Source organism: Ictalurus furcatus, chromosome 7, assembly GCF_023375685.1.
Source record: "Ictalurus furcatus strain D&B chromosome 7, Billie_1.0, whole genome shotgun sequence".
Classification (NCBI taxonomy): Eukaryota; Metazoa; Chordata; class Actinopteri; order Siluriformes; family Ictaluridae; genus Ictalurus; species Ictalurus furcatus.
Genome location: NC_071261.1, coordinates 30,994,159 through 31,014,661, shown reverse-complemented (window position 1 = coordinate 31,014,661; position 20,503 = coordinate 30,994,159). Strand labels below are relative to the sequence as shown.

The 20,503-nt window shown below is 41.2% G+C and overlaps 1 protein-coding gene across 3 annotated transcripts in view; it reads right to left on the bottom strand.

Moving 5' to 3' along the window:
• Nucleotides 1-4,851: 4,851 nt before the first annotated feature.
• Nucleotides 4,852-20,503, bottom strand: part of dnm3b (dynamin 3b) — a 39,594-nt gene continuing 23,942 nt past the window's right edge. For all 3 annotated transcript variants that reach the window (XM_053629776.1, XM_053629777.1, XM_053629778.1), the window contains 6 exons: nt 11,962-12,071; nt 11,265-11,376; nt 10,854-11,018; nt 9,744-9,982; nt 8,429-8,602; nt 4,852-5,506 (listed from right to left, as the gene is read on the bottom strand). In XM_053629776.1, coding sequence (XP_053485751.1) covers nt 5,467-5,506; nt 8,429-8,602; nt 9,744-9,982; nt 10,854-11,018; nt 11,265-11,376; nt 11,962-12,071 — 840 coding nt within the window. In that variant the 3' untranslated portion in view covers nt 4,852-5,466. The remainder of the gene's footprint in view (nt 5,507-8,428; nt 8,603-9,743; nt 9,983-10,853; nt 11,019-11,264; nt 11,377-11,961; nt 12,072-20,503) is intronic.

The following is a 20,503-nucleotide window of genomic DNA, read 5'->3' as shown; positions in this document are numbered from 1 at the left end:
TAAAAGCTAAATGATTTCTTTTTTAAACCCTATATAAATGTACATTTATTAAATAAACCACAGGAAAAAAAAAATTAGATTTAATGGGACACGTGTGTGTGTGTGTGTGTGTGTATACATATATATTTAAAATATACAAAATTCATATATAAATACTATACACATTTGTGAAAATCCTAAAAATTGTATAATAATTTTGGCAGTTATGTTGAATTTAATTGTCGGAAAAATATTGTCGGACCACACTCACCACAGAATTGGTCCAAGGACACTTAACTTACATTTACAATTGAGAATATCTCAATTCAAATGTCACTTGCCACTGAACTCACTGAAATGTTTGAGTATCTGATTCTTTGTCACTTGCTAACGTGAACGTAGGATAATACAGATTAAAACAAGGCAAACAAATGAGTATATAAATTCCCGGGGCGGGTGGGTCGACTGTGTAGCCAGAGCCCTTGTCCTCTCTTGATAAAGTTTTGGATGGAGCACATCAAATTTGCACCTGCAACAAAGTCACCAAGTCTTTGGCGAACACCCTGGCCGTGAGCCGTGGTGTTCTCCGCGTGTCTAAACTTTAAAACCATGCACAAAGTGAAGAGAACACAATGGTAACGGTCTTCAACACGTTTTATTGAATTACATAAGGAATATAATCACTAATACAGTTTACATATCCCTCAAAAGAACCACATTTACAAAATGGAGGCGAGTGTCTTGATTTCCTCCAGTGAACAATATTATTTCATACATACATATATATCTATATATGCATGTGTGTATGTAACACTAATGTTCTGTTGCATATTATATATAGATTGATTCTATGACTAGCTTTGGCAGTACAGATTTATTCATGCCATTATAGTAGTATGAATCAGAATTCTGAGATACAGTAAGAGACGATAAGAACAAAACAGATTTCAAGTACAAACCTGCGTGACTCGGCAGTACACTAAATGGACAGAGACCCACAGAAACAACACATCGACTGCCCACTGAAACGGGTACAAATCTAATTTAACTTCTAGCACACGTTTTATTAAACCCTTTTTTTGTTCAGCTTACATAATGCAAGTCTGGGGTGCCACTGTGGAATTAATGCAGAATTTGAACAGACAAGGTGCTGAAAAACAGGTGAATATTTGACACGATGTTAAGAATTTCACCGACGACATTCAAACATCTTTGTTAAAGAACGTCAGAACATAAATAACATTCGCTCACATCCCCGTATATCCATCCTGAAGACTTCATGGCATGTCTGTTTGGAATTAATTACCTATCCAGCGTCTAATAAAAAAAAAATAATAAACAGACACTATTATTACTATTTAAACTTTAAGTAACAAACACACATTGCCACATTGCACGGTTACTGTATCGCAGAGAGGATGGTGTATTTTATCAAGCTCGTGATGTTAAATGGTTTCTGGAGCTATGATGTGTATGCATGAGAATTGTAAGTTTGTGTGTTCAGTTGGAAGGTTAAGTATGTCTCAGGATTTGCTAATCAGCCTGCCTGTAGACAGGGCTCATAGCCAGAATAAACACAGGCACATAGACAGAATAACGACTAGATGAGGTAAGGGCTTCGTTTCAACATCAGCAGTAGTGCTGATTATTGACAGCAAAAACACATGAACAAACACACTTCCAAAACTGACATACCATCAAACAAATCATGCACACCATGAATCAACACGCAGAACACACACACACACACACACCAGAGTTGAAGTTAAGATCTCATGGTCTTGATCTGGTGTAAAGTTTTGGTCTGATTTTTTGGGGGAGATCTTGGGATCTTTGCTCAGAGTTTCATCTGGGTCTCAGTCTTATTACTCAGAATCTTGGTCTGGATCTCAGTGTCTTTACTCTCAGTTTTGGTCTGGATCTTGGTCTCATTACACTAAATCTTTATGCGGATCTCAGTCTTATGACTGAATTTTCATCTAGGTCTCAGGCTTGGTTAGTACTAGTCTGGATCTCGGTCTCCTTACACAGAGTGTTGGTCTCTATTTTGGTCTCATTACTCTGAATTCTGGTCTGTATCTTGGTCTTCTCACTTCTCAGTTTTCATCCGGATCTCTGTTTCATTCATTTTGAATCTTGGTCTGGATTCATGTATCTCTATGTATCGAATATTGGTTTGGGCCTCAATCTCAATCCATCCATCCATCCTTATCCTACACAGGGTTACCTGGAGCCTATCCCAGGGATGGGGGGGGCACAAGGTAGGGGTGCCAACCAATTGCACAAACACACATTCATGCACTACAGACGATTTGGAAATAACAATCAGCCTACAACGCATGTCTTTGGACTGAGGGAGGAAGCTGGAGTACCTGGGGAAAACCCCAAAGCATAGGGAGAACATGCAAACTCCATGCACACAGGGCTGGATTCGAACCCCCAACCCCAGAGGGGTTAACCACTAAGCCACCAGACCCCCTGGCCTCAGTCTTACTAGAATTTTGACCTGGCTCTCTGTCTGAATAGGTGACATTATTTATAGTCTCGATACTTTGAATCTTGGTCTGGTTCTTTGGTATCATTACTCAGAGTCTTGGGCTGGATCTTGACCACTATACTCCAAATCTTGGTCTGGATGTTGATCTCACTATTTATCAAACAGCCCCACTACATCCAACTAACTACATGAATTACAGTGTAACTGAACATATACAGACAGAAGGCAAATGAAAGGAAAAACCAACACAGAATGTCTTAGGAAAGTGTTAGGTCACCATGAGCTGTCAGAAAGCGTCAATGCACCATGGTATTGGTTCTACAAGTCTGTAGAATTGTTGTGAGATTCCCTCACTTCCCACAAATCTCTCATAGGTGTTCATTTGGGTTGGGGTGTGGTTACTGTAAAGGTCGAAACAGACGATGGACATCATTTTCTTCCTCATTAACCATTCAGTAAGCCTGTGGATTGGTCCCTACAGTCACTTGACATCACTGTTCCTGAGTGTGTTGTGACTCTGTGCCTTCCTTCAAAGTGACTTTTCCTCTTGGTTCAAAATTCCTCTCGATTCCTCTTGATCCAAAAATAAAATCAAATGGGCACATTCTGCATTTTTATACCTGCCACGATGCATGGTAGGAAAATAACTGTACCATACTTAATTGCTGGAAACCTCTGCAGTCGTTATGATTCTCCACTAATTTGTTCAGGTTTTATCTTTAACTTGTCACCCATTTGTGTCCATGTGCAATCCTTAACAACCAATAAATACAGTGCAAAAAGTATTTGCCCTGATTTCTTATGTTTTTGTGTATATCTCGTACTAAATAGTTTCAGAAATTAAAACAAAATCTAAGATAAAACAAAGGCAGTCTGAGTAAACACAAAATACAGTTTTAAATAATAATGTTATTTATTGTAGCAAAAAAGTTATCCAATACCAACTGGGCCTGTGTGAAAATGTATTTGACCCTGTAGTTATTAATTCCCCAAATCTATGAAACTGCATTGATAATGGGGTTCAGCTGGACTAGATGCAACCAGGCCTGATTACTGCAAACCCTGTTCAATCAAAACAACACTTAAATAGAACTTTATCAACAGCATGAAGGTGGTTAAAAGGTCTTACCTAGTAACACACTATGCCAAAGTTGAAAGAAATTCCAGAAATGATGAGTAAGAAGGTGATTGGAGAAGGTGAAAGCTATTTCAAAGGCTCTGTGACTCCAAAGAACCACAGTGAGAGCCATTATCTCCAAATGGAAAAACTCTGCACAGTAGTGAACCTTCCCAGAAGTGGTCGACCTTCCAAAATTCTTCAGCAACTACTCATCCAGCAAGTTACAAAAGAGACACTGTCACTGTTCATGGCTCCACTATCAGAAAGACACTGGGCAAAAATGGTATCCATGGAAGAGTGGTGAGGTGAAAACCACTGCTAACCCAGAAGAATGTTAAGCCTCGTTTGAATTTCACCAAAACACACCTAGATGATCCTCAAACCTTTTGGGAGAATGTTCCGGACTGATGAGTCGAAAGTGGAACTGTTTGGAAGACAGGTGCCCCGTTACATCTGGTGCAAACCAAACACAGAATTCCACAAAAAGATCATCATACCTACGTTCAAGCATGGTGGAGGTAGTGTGATGGTGTGGGGATGCGCTGCTGCTTCAGGGCCTGGGCAACTTACAATAATTGAGGGAAACATGGATTCTGCTCTCTACCAGAAAATCCTAAAGGAGAATGTCCGGTCTTCAGTCCGTAAGTTGAAACTCAAGCGTGACTGGATTATGCAGCAAGACAACGATCCAAAGCATAATAGTAAGTCCTAGTCCTAGAAGTAAGTGAAAGACTGACCTCCAGTTATCGGAAGCGTTTGGTTGCAGTTATTGCTGCTAAAGGTGGCACAAGCAGATTTTAAGTTTAAGAGGGCAGTTAGTTTTCACATTGGTGATAGGTGTTGGATAACGTTTTTTGCTTCAATAAAAAATATTAAAAATAAAAAACTATTGTGTGTTGACTTACCTTTGTTTAATGTTGTATTTCGTTTGAAGATCTAAAACTATGTAGTATGAGATATACACAAAAACAGAAGAAATCACGGCACTGTAGCTGCAAGATGGAGAACTAAAGCAAGCTATCCCTTTTATAAAAACATCTTGCCGATTATTTTTAATAGTGCTCAAAGGCACTACTGCAGAAATTGTAGATTAGTAACGTTTTATCCCCAGCCTTTACTTTCTAACCACTGATACGAGACGAGAAGGTTATCAGACCTAGAATTTTCTGCCAATTTTATTCCCTCTTTGCTTAATCAATCAAATAAAGAATACCGCAAGTCGACCTGTCAGTTAGACATTCTTTCAGGCTAATGAAAAACATTCGTCTTCAGACGTTATGCTCGTGGACAGTGTGTTCACAAGACTGGTCTTAACTCCAACTCAGACACACGCACTATCTTACACGTTGACTTTCCGTTCGGGGGAGACTGTGATGTAAGCACACATACACACAGACTCTCGCTAAAAATATTATTCACATAGCAAGGTAGCAAGACCTGCACACACCTGAGCGGGCACACACGCATAAAAATATACTCTCGGAAACAAAACATGCACTACGAGGAGCCTCGCTGCTCTGATCAGAGATCAGGGAGCGCAGAACGGTCACTATGGATTTCACAGACTAGAGAAGAGTGAAGCCAAAAATCATGTGTGTATCATTGTGGGTAGGACTCGCTCCGAGTCCTGCTTGGCCAATCCAGATCGCAGGCACAGAGACACGGCACAGAACAAGCGTGGCTAATATGGACACTAGCACTGCAGGGGAATGTGCACACACAAGGCGGGCCTAGTAATGACTTGGGAGCAGTGAAGTTAAAGACTGGGACATGCAGGAAGCTGAAGCTCAGAGATCAGAGGGTTATGAGACGTAAGAGCTGAGGCGTGTGTGAGTGCTTGGTCCAGGATGAGGGGATCCCTCTGGACAGCTTACGGGACCTGTCTGGTAGGGGAAGGTGGGGGTCGGCGGCTGAAACGAGGTTGAATGAGGATAGAATATAGTGAGAAGGTGTGAGGGGGGAGGAAAAGAAAAAACAGAGGAGAGAATTAGTGGAAAGTAGTCAGCTGAAGCAGTAAAGATTTACAGTGAGATTATTTTCAGTTCACACGTACAGTATGTTAGTGAGTAAATTAGTTAAACGCCACAGGAAACAGTTTATAAATAGGACAATTATGATTTCTTCAATCAGTGCAACCTGAAACACACCAAAATGCATTTTTATAGCATTATACAAAGACCTTCACTTGAAATGCTCAGTTTCTGGTAAGGGAACTTTTTTTTTTTTTTGTACATATTTGTTCCCTTAACCGTAAACAGGCATGACACATTTGTTGGCCAATGTAGCTAAGAAGTAATGGAAATTATGCTCACCCAAAACCTCGTGTAAATATTTGCCTCAAATCACAAAACTTGGACAACCAGAATCACGATTTCCCCATTCCCTAATCAATCTGCTCATATCATTGTAAACGCTTGTGCTAGTAATAGGCGTCTCTTATTTATTTATTTATTTATTTATTCTTACATATACAGATATGATATGTTTCACTGGTGGCTCAGTAAATACTCTGGGTTATTAATCAGAAGGTCAGGGGTTCCAGCCCCAGCACCACCAAGCTGCCCCTATTGGGACCTTGAGCAAGGTCTTTAACCCTCTCCGTTCCATTCTGTGATACGAAAAGAAAACAATTTAACTGTGCTGTAACGTATGAGTGACATGTATGGCTTTCTTCTTGTGAATAATGGCTTGTGGTTTCTTCTGAATACAGACAATTCTCTGCTTAAATGCAGCCATTTGGACAAAATATTGAATTCTGATTCATTATACACTTTATATGCATGAAATGTTTGCTTCTTTTGACCTTCAATTTGTTCGTCACATGGTTGTGAGCCTTTCATATTAAACTAATGTGGTGAAAGCCAGAATATGAGCCAGGAGTAAATTACAGATATGAAAAACACATTTTCCCTAAAAGGGAGATTATGGAATATTTAAAAGTGTTAGCTGAATTAAGTGGCTTGTTGTGGGTGTTAAATTACTGAGCAACTCGTTGTGCTCAGAACTCGTTTAGTCAGATTAGCTTTGCATTACTTACAGAGAGACTGCCAGAGCAAATATGCAAATCTGAGACAAATTAAAACACACGCACAACTGCTTACACATAGGCATATTGTACATTCACCACTAGGGGGCAGACGAGTACTACTACTACTACTACTTCTACTACTACTACTAATAATAATAATAATTAGCTACTGGCTGTTAGCACAATAATTTTCAATAAGTGTTAATCTAATCTAACCATTGTTTTTGGGAGAATGGGGAAAAAATCCATAGAAAGCCGATGTAAATGTGAATAGTCTGTGAAATACTGAAAGAAAAAAAAAATTAGGTAAACTCTTTAAAAACGTATGTGTTGTATTTACTGTTCGATGCACATGGGGCAGGGGTGGCTTGACGATTAAGGATTTGGGTTACTGATAAGCAGGTCAGGGGTTCAAGCTGCCACTTTTGGGCCCTTGAACAAGGCCCTTAACCCTCTCTGCTCCAGGGGGCGCTGTATCATGGCTGACCCTGTGCTCTGACCCCAACTTCCTAACATGCTGGGGTATGCGAATTTCACTGTGCTGCAATATATACGTGACCAATAAAGACTCGTTATCATCATTTTGAGTGAGTGGAGTATGAGAGCTCTAGGTGGGGAGGAGACGCATCATTTTCACCTTTGCTAATTCTTTTCTCATTTCGATAACTAACTATTAAACATGGCCATGTAAATGTTGGGACTCGACATGGTTCCCCTCCCTCCAGCATACTCCTACAAAGCTGTTAAAGTTTAGCATTTTTTTTTCCTTTTCTCTGCCCTCGAGTCGTAACGTTTAAAAAATGAAGCATTAACAGATATCATGGACGAGCCAAAAGATTTACGGAAAAATCACGCATCTTTGTTGAATATGAGCAAAACGTTTGTTTTGTTACTAAAATGAATTGCCCAAAAATGTCACAAGAGGGCCCACTTGTGATGTTTGGGCCCGAGGTAGTTACTTTTATATGGCCTGGAGAACAAGCCGGCCGTTAATGTCTTCTGAACTTTCTGAAACTGCCACTGTTAAAAAGCCAAACATCATCAAAGTTGCTGCTTCTTCAATACTTACTTCATCCCAGTTCATCTCTGAATGTTGACAAATAATCGCAAAACATCATTTCTGTTGTACAGGGACAAGTTTCCACAAACAGCTGTAACATCAGCATTTGCTCGTGTGTTAGCCACGTTATTCCTCTGAATATACAGTTTTGGGCAAAAATGTAATTCATTTCCACAGTCTTCCCAAATGTAAACAATCAGCCAGGACATGTTTGGTGTGTGAAGTGCACGTCTTTAGTCAGATAAATAGCTGATTAATTCTGTACTAAATTGTATACACAGTACAAATTAAAATATATTATCAGCTGGAGGACTTCTACCATACATTTACTCCTACAGCTTTTGGGCCATACCTCCTGCGTCTGAGGCTGGTGTATAGTGATCAGTACTGTTTCAAGCTCTCTGACGTCCATTTGTCAATTTTTTATAGAGAACATGGTGTTATTCAGTGTCAAAAACCACATAAGCAGGTTTGTTTGAGACCGTTTGTGGTTATAAACCTCCCTTATTGTTAGTAGATCCAGTCAAACGAATCAAACATGATCTTGGTAACAAGTCATGGCCGACTGAATGAATATGGAGAATAAATGTGGCGATTTTATATTTAGCCAAGCAATCATGTTTAAAATGTTAAAGTAATCAGATGATACTCTAACCCTCTTACCATCTTACAATGATAGCACTCCTTTCAGGGGAAATGTGATGCAGATATCAAGCCACGTCTGAGATTCAGGTAAGACCTCACCTGGGAATGCTGGGAGGAGCACGGTTTGGGCGGTTGGGCACCTGTGGACTATCACCACTGTTGTTAAAGGGCCCAAGAGGCCCTGGGCGTGTTGGAGGAGGAGGAGCACCCCGGCCTGCTGGCCTCTGACCTGCGGACATTCTGCGTGGGGCAGTGGGGCTTGGTGGGGGAGACCTGAGGGGGCAAAAGGGCCATCAGTGAGGGTGAGACCTAAATGAATGTAGACAGCACATGATAGAATTGAAGAAGCAGCTTTACTGTCACACATTTAATGGAAGCCATGATGAACCATGAGTAGTGTACTTCACATTTAGAGTGTCTGTGTCTTTCAAAACAAAACAAAACAAAACAAAACAGGAATTTAGTTATATTTTGGCTAAAGGCAGCTTTTACCTCTATGTAAATTTTATTGCATGGAACAATGTGAAATGTTATATTCCTTAAAAATATGGTTAATAACTTGCACTGCATGTTATCCTGAGTAACGAGGTAAAAACAATTGGTCTTCATAAATATGGAACAAAAATCAATATGATTTCAGTCACTGCCACGGTACTCCATTATCCTGCAGACAGTGCTAGCATTGGAAGTAACCCAAATCAGGTAAAGAGCTTTTTTGCAACTATAAATAACCTTAAATTACCATTCAATATAACGCTTACTCCTCTAAGATAGAATCAGGATTACATAAATTCAGTTTATCACAACTGGGCAGTGGTGGCTCAGTGGTTAAGATGTTGGGTTACTGAGGGGAAGGTTGTGAGTTTAAGCCACCACCGTTGGGCCACTGAACAAAGCCCTTAACCCTCAGATGCTCAGATGTATAAATGAAATAAATGTAAGTTGCTCTGGATAAGGGTGTCTGCCAAATGCCATAAATGTAACTGTATAGCCATTATTGCAAAATAGATGCTCTATAAATAGTGGCCCCTAGTGTGCCATGCTGGTACTGCAATGAGGCTGTTGATTTTTATTTATTTATTAAAAATTGTAATAGTAAGAATTTTATTGTTACGTTTGTCTGCTTACTTTAACAGAAACATTTACATTTATTCATTTGGCAGATACTTTTATCCAAAGCGACTTACAAATGAGGAAATACATGAATCACTGAGCCGGTTTCACTTAACATTATTTTCACATCTAATCAAAACTGCTTAACTACGGCAGAAGTCAATAACCGTCCATCAATTAAGACAGAGAAAAATCACATACAGGGTTCTTGGACGGTTAGTCCCATAAAAATAAACTAACATCAACAATTACCTAATTTTGGCAAAAACCTATGGGCTATATGATGGAGCAGTGAGGTCACCTGCGGGAGCCGCCAGCACCAGCCTGAAGCCAGGAGCTATCCACAGGAGGAGGCAGAGGGGTGGTGATGGTAGTGGTGGAGATGTCTCCAATGATGGCTAGCGCCTCCTTCAGTGCGTGGTGGGTCCGCAACACCTCCTCCCTGCGCTGCACCTGCTCCTGAGACTCGTCCATCAGTGCGTTCTGGTCCCCAGCCGAGTACAGCTGAGCCAGCAGCTCTGCATTGATGAAGTCCTTCACCTGCCAAGGATTTAGTACAGGTTTTATACTCTTTATACTGCCAGAGGTTTTCTCAAAGGAATCTCTCAAAGTGTTTGACTTGCAATATTGAAATGTAACAGTTCCCACTGGTTTCTTCACTTCAAGCGCCTGTTTGCATCTTTATGGCCCAGACAATTAACTCCAGGTATTAAAAGTGCATTACACTGATACTGATGCCACTACGAGGGAACGTATGAGGAGCGCTTTGCTAAAAGACCTAATTTAATCAGGGGCATTACAGGAGAAAAACGCTACCTCACCACCCCTAGTGTAAATGGCTCACAGTTAATATCCGATTTATTTATTTATTTATTTTTACCACCACCACTTATATACATGTATATACAGTACATGTATATATAAAAATAAGATTACAACAGGTCTAGAAACACTTTTAAACATTACAAACTTTTCCACTGCTGCTATACACACTGTAGTTTCGAAAGGAACTTGATCACAAGGTGCACGATAATCTTGGACATGAGGTTCCGGACACACTTGCTAACGATGACCATGTGGGAGTCCTCCAGGTTCCAGTAGCACTGTTATATATTCACGAAGAATAACATTTAGCTATAATCTGGACTCGATGGCTAATGACTTAACAGACTACGACATATTCAGAGATGTGCTCCCATTTCTTACTTTTGTAAAATATATGATTCAACTTCTTGCCTACAAGACTCTGAAGAAGGCTCCTTATAGCGTTGAGCTTCTCACGGTACCTATTTTTCAGACCTATTTTTAGTTTAGCGCCAAGGTTTTGGACTTCACTGTCTGAAAAGTCTACTTTTAACACTACAAGAACTTCCCCATCCCTGCTTTACAGACTACAGCAAAAGGGCCTTACATTATTGATCATAAGATGCATGATGGTCTTGGGCATGAGGTCCCGGATGCACTTGTTGACGATGGCCATGTAGGAGTCCACCAGGTTCCGGATGGTCTCCACCTTTCTCTCCAGCTGAGGATCCATGGAGAAGTTATCTGCAGCACTAGAGCTGTCACTCTCCACCTAATAAGAAGAAGAATGATTGGCGTGCGAAACAAGAGACGACAGAGTGCTTTTGGGAAAGGACGTTAACTGGAACCTTTCCGACAACGGTCCTCAGGAATTTATAACCCCCACACAGCACCATTTCCAAATGTGCTCATTAACAAGTCGGAAAGCAGGTATACGTTATCTCATGGGTTGTAGAAGATTAAAGAGCTGCATCGGCTGTACTGCTTCTAGACCTGCGCATCGCTAGCGGTCACTGACCGAAGATTTCTCGGGGTAAACCCCAGCGCGGAGCAGGGATGCTCTCCAGCTTTCCACCTCTTCCTGCGTGTTGCATGCCAGCTCTAGGAAGCGGTTGTCCTTGAAGACGTTCCTGAAAAACACAGATAAGTCAACATGAATAATTAGCTCTGAAGTGACTCACAACGTGAAGACCATTAAAAAATAAACATCTGCATGTGTGTATAGAAAAAAAGAAATTTAGAATCACTTGGGTAACAGGAAGTAATAACATCGTGTCTGCACACGTGCAATATTTAGTGAGAAAACTTAACATTTATTATTCGCAAATGACTACACAGTCCAAAATATATTACAGCTTTGAATCCTTGCCAGAATTCCGCATTAAGGTAAACACTTTCAGCGTCATTAAGGGACAGCAATGTGAAAAAGACAATCGTGACATTTAATGTTTCTGTGATGCATGGCGCTGTATATATCGTGATATACAGTTTTGCTAACAACCTCTCAGCAAAACGGTGTTTCATTTAAAAATGAACCTTTTACCTGTAAAAACTTGTTTTTTTTTTTTTTTAATAATGTCTACAAAAGGAATAATGTCACCTACTTAAAGACATTTGTTATTAAAAAATAAATAAATAAATAAATAAATATGGCCCAAACAACATCACCCTACTCTACATATCAGTAGAAACCAGAAAGTGTCCTGTGGGCTTACCGTTGCTCTGTATTGAAGATGGCGAACATGTGCTTGCTGGACATAAAGCTTTTTTCCACGTCCCTGACCTTCAGGTTGTCCAGGGGCAGCATGTACTTCTTCTCTTTCTCCTGCAGGTTAAAAACCAGGAACCTCAGCAAGAACGACAGCGAAAGGATTTAAAATACATCCCAATTGTACCTGGGCCACAGGATAAGATTGATATAATCCTGAGTTGTCGAGACGTTGAAAAAGTGACAGACCCCAGACATAATGATAGATTTTACACATTGTTCAGAATAAAATACCAGATTATGTTCAAGAAACATAGTCCTGAGCAGTAATCCTGACACAGTAATATTCCAAACCTGAACTTCTCACGAAGACGTGTCACTGGTATATTTGTCCTTCTGGCATGACGTCAAGATCGTGTTTTTACATGAGACCTTTGCGTGTCCTCTCCATATTGCAGGATGTTGAGTCATTAATTTCAAACATGCTCAATATTTGCTGCTCTGGGTTGTGAGTGGATTAGAGGTGTTAGGATAGACACGTACACACCGTACACCACAGGATATGACCTGGGAAGATCATTCAAGACCAGCTTAGAATAAGGACCTTGTGTAAATTACGGGAAATTGGCCTCAAACTGGTCCAATTATCCTTCATACATCAGCCATTTCAGAAAAGCCTACAGGCAAAAAAAACCCCGCCAAATAAACAGAAATTTACCACAAAAGCCGCAGTGTATGTAAGTGGATGAGACAGGTATTTTTAGCCACAGAACACTAATAACACAGTGAGGCAAAAGTTTGGTGTAACTGATACTTTTTACCAACCAAACAGCCCATAGTCCAGGCTTCGTACTTTTCTACTGGTTCACAAGACCGAAGCTTGTGAAGTCATAAGTCAAAGTTACTCAGGTAAAGATGGTGTAAAGATGGGGCGTCCTTTCCCCTTCGGTGATTTGCCTTGATATAGTCTGCCATTTACATCAAAAATGGACTACTGCAACAGACTACCCTCGTGCCTCCCAGCCAGTTCTATCAAACCCCTTCAGATGATTCAAAATGCAGCACCACGTCTCGTCTTCAACCCGCCCAAGAGAACCCATGTCACACCACTCTTCATCTCCCTCCACTGGCTTCCTGTAGCCGCCCGCATCAAATTCAAGACCTTTATGCTCACCTACAAGACCTTGTCTGGAACAGCACCCTCCTACCTCAACTCTCTCCTGAAGGCTTATGTTCCCTCACGCAATCTGCGATCGATCAACGACCGATGCTTAGTAGTGCCTACTCAGCGTGGCTCAAGATCCCTTTCCAGAACCTTCACACTAACTGTTCCTCAGTGGTGGAATGAACTTCCAAACTCAATCCAGACCGCAGAATCTCTCACCATCTTCAAAAAACAGCTAAAGACCCGCCTCTTCCCTGAACACCTAACCAACCCCGATAACACCAACCCCCACGTTATCCTTAATATAAATAAATAAATAAATAAACCCTACTCTGGCTCTTACACCTCGACTCTGTGCACTTTGCTTCTGTAGAACTCAATTATAAATCTTGTAAGGTAGCACTACTTGTATTGTTCCCTGCTTGATATATCGCTTTGCTTATATTTCCTCATTTGTAAATCGCTTTGGATAAAAGCGCCTGCTAAATGAATAAATAAACAAATGTAAATGTACAGTTGTGCAGAAGAACCATGTTGTACAGTGATTACAGCCTACGGAACGCAGACCTTTTCAGAAAAAAAACACCGAAATGTCATCCAACAGCCTGCTCTAAACTTTTGCTATAGACTATGATTCGAGCCCGATTTGTAAAATGCGTTAAAAAAATAAGTAAATATATTATTTTCATATAAATCATACTTCCATCTCAGTTTCAGTTTCTGTGACAAATCGCACCCACTACAGTGGAAGTGGAAGGATTTCCGCGGTGGAGATGAACTATTTCATTTAGTAACTGACGTTCACGTAAAGCGAACCGTTTTAAATGATGCCTGTAGAACATTTATTCGTTTCCCAATCTAAAGCTTAGTAGCGTAAAACAGGTTTCGATAATGTCACCTGAAATTTAACGACGTGTTTTTAATATTATCCAACACATCTGTTTTCAATTTTTTTACTATGATGAAAAGTTCACAAATAAAAAAGTTTAATGGCTTCAATGGATAAATATAACATTACACTATATATATATATATATATATATATATATATATATATATATATATATATATATATATATATATAATGATATGTTATACAACATTATGTATACATTACATTATATACATAACATTACATAAAGTGGATAAAAGAAATGTGCTGAAATCATCTGGGATTCTACTTCTCTTTTATCTTGGGGGGGGGGGGGGGGGACGAGCTTCTGATGTAAATTAACAGACGTCTCTGGTTTTATCCACAGAGTCTGTGTGACTGCAGGTTTTCATTCGAGCCAAGCAGGAGTCACACCTGATTTCACTCATTTAATCAATTGATCTTGGTCTTCAAATGACTACCAGGCGTTTCTCCTATAGTATCTGTCTGGAATGTCTGGAAACTCTGAAGACATGATTGCTCTGGACAATCCCTCTAGTATGGAGACGACTCCGTGCCAGAATCACATCAGGGGGAAATTGTGAAACGCACAGATGGTATCACTTTTCGTTTGTCACATGAGGATGTCTAATAGAGACATCTTCATTGCACTGCTCTTACATTCCTCGGATGTCTCTACTTAAACCACAGCAAGAGGCTGAGTTTTCCGCGCTGCGTCGCATTTCAGAACAGTATCTTCTCCATACTCTAGAACATGCGACGGTCCAGATGGATAAAATTACCTGGAAAATGCAACTAACGTGAGCGAACGGTGACAACGTTGACCTTTTAATGCTTGACTATTAGTTACTATTTTATCGCTATAAATAAGACACATCAGCTGAAAGCGATTATGTTTTGTTTCATAGTGGAGCTTCACAGATTCGGAGACATCTGAGATAGATCGGTTTTGAATCCGAAAAGCTCTCGTTCGCTCTTAAACGTTCCGTTTTTCTCTTACTAATCAGACTAGAGAGGGAGAAATCCAACCAAAAATCCAGGAATCTCTGTGGTCTTGAACTCTTCCGTTCTCTTCATGAGCTAAATACAGTAACTGACATACATTTATGAAGATCTGCCACAGAATCCGTGATTAGATCATGTTTAGAAAACCTAGCATCCCTGAACTAGCGCCTGTGAGGTTTTTTTCTTTTCTTTTTAATACGAGGAAACAGGATTCGTTTTCTTCCTTTCAGTCTAGTCACAGATCTATAGAGTAGCAGCTACACTGTAAAATAAATAAATAAATAAATGAAATAAACGAAGGTCAATACAAACGATACACTATGTAGACTCCTGCGCAATCACACTCCATTTGCTGTTATAATAAACTCCACTCTTCTGGGAAGGCTTTCCACTAGAATATTGGATTATGGCCATTCAGAGACAAGAGCATTCGTGAGGTCTGGCACACAATCAGCGTTCCAGTTCATCCCTAAGGTGTTCAGTGGGGTTCTCTGCGCAGGACACTCGAGTTCTTCGACCTTCTTCCAACCTTCACACACCACGTCTTCATGGATCTCGCTCTGTGTACAGGAGCAATCGTCACGCTGGAACAGGTTCGAGCCTGTTAGTTCCAGTGAAGGGAAATTGTAACGCCACAGCACACAAAGACATTCTATACAATCGTGTACTTCGAACTCTGCGGGAACTGTATGGGTGTGTTGGTCGGGAGTCCGCATACTTTTGGCCGTATAGTGTATACAGAGGTATGCAGTCAGGCAGAGGGAGCGTATGAGAGTGATAAAGATTTTAACAAGAGTTGTTCGTGAAGTATGAAACGAAAACAAGGGAAACAAAGCGTGAGCTATGGCCGTGAGATAAAGGGCAGAGAACAGACGAGGAGAAGAGAAGCAGCACATGTGGAAGGCATTAAAACATGCTGTGGTCGAGGAACACCATTATTTCCCCTCCGTGTATTTGAAGGCTCAGGTTAAGCCTGATGATTTCACTGTGCTTATGAGGATGGAGGTAAAGAATGTGGCGCAGCAAAAAAGAGTAAAAAAAAAAAGGTTTTTTGGTATGGGGGGGGCGGGGGGGGGGTGTTGGGGGGGAATGGACTGCACAGATCGATGTTATAAAGCAAGCGTTTGAAATCCATATGAAAATATTAATGATGCTGTACAGTTTAGAAATATTCTCCTCCACCCTCTTTATTTATTTCTCACATATTCCCCCCACCCCCAACCCCCCATTCCAGAGGGCCCCACTTCCTGCCTCAAGTTTTTCTTGAGGAGAGCGAGAGAAAGCGAGAGAGATTAAATGACAGCCTGGCATTAAGTCTGAACATCTGGTAGTACTTAACAGCAGGAGGAACGAGAAAGAGGAGGAGAAAGAGTGCGGGCAAGAGGACGAGCGCTGAGGTTTGCGAGAAGTACACCAGAGAAGCCGCTCGCTAGAAAACTCCTCTAAACTCAGGCTGAAGGAATCCAGACCTCAGAGACGATAACGATCTGGGATTCGACCTCTCGGACTGACTCACACCGGCAAGCGCGCAACTCGGCAAAAAAAAAAAAAAAACCCTAAAAAAATCACCCAGCACCTTTAGGAGGACCCCGAAATGTCCGTCCCATATATGGAGCCCAGGGTCCCTCCCTTTCCTCTGCTGTCCTCTCCTCTCTTTTCCTTTTCCCTCACCGCCTCTTGGATTTTCTCTTTTTTTTTTTTCCTCCGCTCTCTCTCACTAATATCTCTTCCACGAAAGCACGCCCCAAATTCCCGGCGGTCGTCTGAACGAATGTGCCACGTCAAGGCTGGATATAGCTCTTGCAACATGGGACGCCGTTAGGACCTGGACAAAAAAAAAAAGAAGAAGTACTCCATTGCTGCAGACCAAACAAACAAACAAATATGTGTTTTAGAGGCCAGGAACGGGGGGAAAAAAAAAAACGAACGCAGCTCCATCTGAAAATAACGGACTACTAACGGGATTCTTCCAGCTCCCTAGCAGCAGGAGGAGGAGGAGGAGGAGGAAGGACGAAGGAGACGTATCTCTCCTAAACTGAAAGGGCAGCGCTTTATCGCTCTCCTCCGTCTGCCCAGTGTTCAGACTACCTGTTCATGGATATGCGAGTGTACAGTAGTCTGCACATTGGTTAGACTGGGCGAGGATGCACGTCGCTGAACTCCGGCGTTCATTCAGGCTCTTCACTGTGTCAAAACTGTACGTCAATCTTTCGCAGTCCTGCAAAAAAATGTGCCTCTGCTTCGTTTTCTTTTTTTGTTTTTTAAAGCCAAACGTTTGATTTCGCACTTAACGACTCGACGTTGAGCAGAACTTAACATCTAAACTAATAACGCTACTAATTTGTCAATCAAATTAAGTCTCAAAGCACAGAAGCTTCTCAGGCTTGAACTACGCACTGCTTTGCCCTTCGTTGTCGATCGTCGGTTCCAAAAAAAAAAAAAAAAACACCTCGGAATGCTGCGGTTTCACAAATGGCAGCGAGCGTGGCCAATTTCCGAGCCGACTCAAACGCAGGAACGTTTTTATCGCTACCAAAGAGCAACCGATTGAGCTTTAAACCACGGACAGGAGCAATATTTCTATGCAAAGCCACTCGTGTCAAAATTCCCTCAATTATTATTATTATCGCCACGCTAAACAAGATGAGAGTTAGATTTAATAAATCTAAAAAGTACGAATCCACACACGGATGAGACGATGAGAGCGACGTGGCTTCGCTACGATTCCTAAAAACCTGTTCGAACTGCCTTTAGTGTCTTCTTAGGGTCTGCGTAATGTGTTATTCTCAACAAACAGACCAATAACGCTGAGAGGTTCTGTTATAATGCGGAATAATGCTCATTTCAGGTGTACTGTATTTACTCCCACGTCTTGTGGACCGTAAATCCGCTCTGGATCTTCAGACGCAGTGATGCGGAGGTTTATTAGCATTCGGCGGACGATCCTGGTGGTATTTGGCTCGTATACTGTATAACGTGAAGGTGTGTACTGTATATCGGTGCTTCTTTCTAACAGAGGTGATGGTATTGTGCGCAGGTTTAGAAGCTGGTTGGAATGTTTAGAAGCTCTGTAGGATGTTTAGGTGACGTTTTTAAAGAAACACTTTACTAACATGTCTTATGATGGATATGAGCTGCACTGAAAGCGAGCGAGCTCGTGCTACTGGGCTTCCAGCGTTCAGGATGACGGAGTCCGTCGTTACGATGCATCCAGCAGCGGGGTGTTGTCAAAGTTTTCGGTTTCCACATGGCTTAATACGGCACTTTACTGCGCTGGAGAGGGATTATTGTGTTTTATGTGCGCTGAGTGTATGTCAGAGTGTGTGTTGAGCATGTACAGGAGCGTCAGAGAGAAGGTTTCAGAGCTCTGAGGGGCAGATAGGAGGAAATGCAGAAAGCTGTGTAGGATTCGCTCGAAGCGATCTGATTGGCTGCATGTGTTTTCACACACACACACACACACGCACACACACACACACACACAACTTGCTGTTCCAGCCAAGAATGTGCGTAAGTGTTTGGCAGAGGGGGCTTTTAAAAAAAAACAAAAAAAACAACAGATTGTGTGTGCGTACATGTGTGTGTGTGTGTGTGTGTGTGTGTGTGTGTGTGTGTAAAAATGTGCCCATAATTTGATGAATGTCACTTTTATGTTGAAGTTACAAAGTTCAAAGAAATTAGATGAAGAGAATAATCACAACTATGATTAATGTTAGATGCAAAAGTGTTACTGTGTCTGTGTGTGTGTGTGTGTGTGTGTGTGTGTGTGTGTTAGTGTGTGTGTGTTGTTGCTGATGATGATTTTGGTGGATTCATAAAGACATATTTAGCTATATTACATTAATGTGTGTGTGTGTGTGTGTGTGTGTGTCTGTATTTGTATGTGTGTGTCTAAATGTGTGTTTGTGTGTCTGAATATGTGTGTGTGTGTATATATATATATATATATGCGTATTTGAGTGTGTGTATATATGTGTGTGTGTGTGTGTATATATATATATATATATATATGTATGCGTATTTGAGTGTGTATATATATATATATATATATATATATATATATATATATATATATATATATATATATATATATATATGTGTGTGTGTGTGTGTGTGTGTGTGTGTATATATGTGTGTGTGTGTGTGTGTGTGTGTGTATGAGTGTGTGAGACACTGCTAGTTTGACTTGGAGACACTCCAGCTGTGTTAAAGACCCAAACCAAATGCTTCAACTCCCAAACGGACTCGGAGGCACAGAGCGAGATTTAATAAAATCTCTCGGAAAGCGGATTCCTGAAAAGTGCGTTCCTCTAACTGAAACTGTAGCCACACTACAAATATAAACAACAACAACAACAACAACAACAAAAAACAATTCTTCCCAAATGCCCATACCTTAAACTCGATCGACCGTGTCTCATATTTCTCGTCGCGAGATCACACTTAAACGTTACGATCCGGCGGATCACGATGCTTCCGTCAAGCGTTCATGTTTATAAAGAGCTAAAACACCGTTCCGACCGTACAACAGCCGCAAATCACAGGCTTATATTAACGCCTTCCCGTTTCTATAGTAACAACCGACGCTCTGGCGTCCACATTACAAAACTGTTGATGTTATTTCACAGAGATAAACGTATGATTGTTGATATGAGGACGTTTTCTTTGAGGCGACGTTTATGGAAGGAGTCTCCAGTGTCAGTGCTTTTTGCAGCACAGGACACAGGGAAGTCTTCAGGACAGAGGATGAAAGAAGGAAAGAAAGAGAGACTGGTGTGAGAGTGTCTGTTTATAGCTGCTGTAACATACGTGAGAACAGGAACGTGTTTTCAGGATGTTATACGACGTCAAACGGATATAATCTACGGCATCACAGTCTACATGTAATCTCTGGCGAATGCACATAAACGTCAGAGCGTATAAGACTATACGATATATGACACATGCTGTCGTTGGAGTAGAATCCACGACAGAGGGGAGGGGTAACACTAACTCCGCCTCCTGTCAATCATAATTGTCCTATAAACAGCGCAACACCGTGTGTTTAATTCCTCACATATTTGTTGTCTTGTAACCTCAGAATGAGAAATACGACACGTATTTAAGATTCATTCGGTGCCGCTGAAGTAATGTATTTATCACATGCTGTGCGAATATCATTTACACACACACACAGAAATATATATATATGTCACAGAGGCATATTTGAAGCGTGTGGGTCATCCCGACTCTTAGGGAACGGATGGTGTGTGTGTGCGTGGGTGAGTGTGTGAGGAGGGTTAACACGAGCAGAAGGGATGAAGCTGAGGAACGCTGTGTGAAAGCGGAGTTGTGGTGTGTCTGCCTGTCTACACTTGCTGTGCAGAACATCAGGCAGCCTGTACAGCAGGCACAGACAGGCAGACAGACGGCAACAAGCCAGGAAGGACAGACGGACGAATCCACCGGCATCGGATTCACCGATACACCGACACGCTCGCTTAAAAT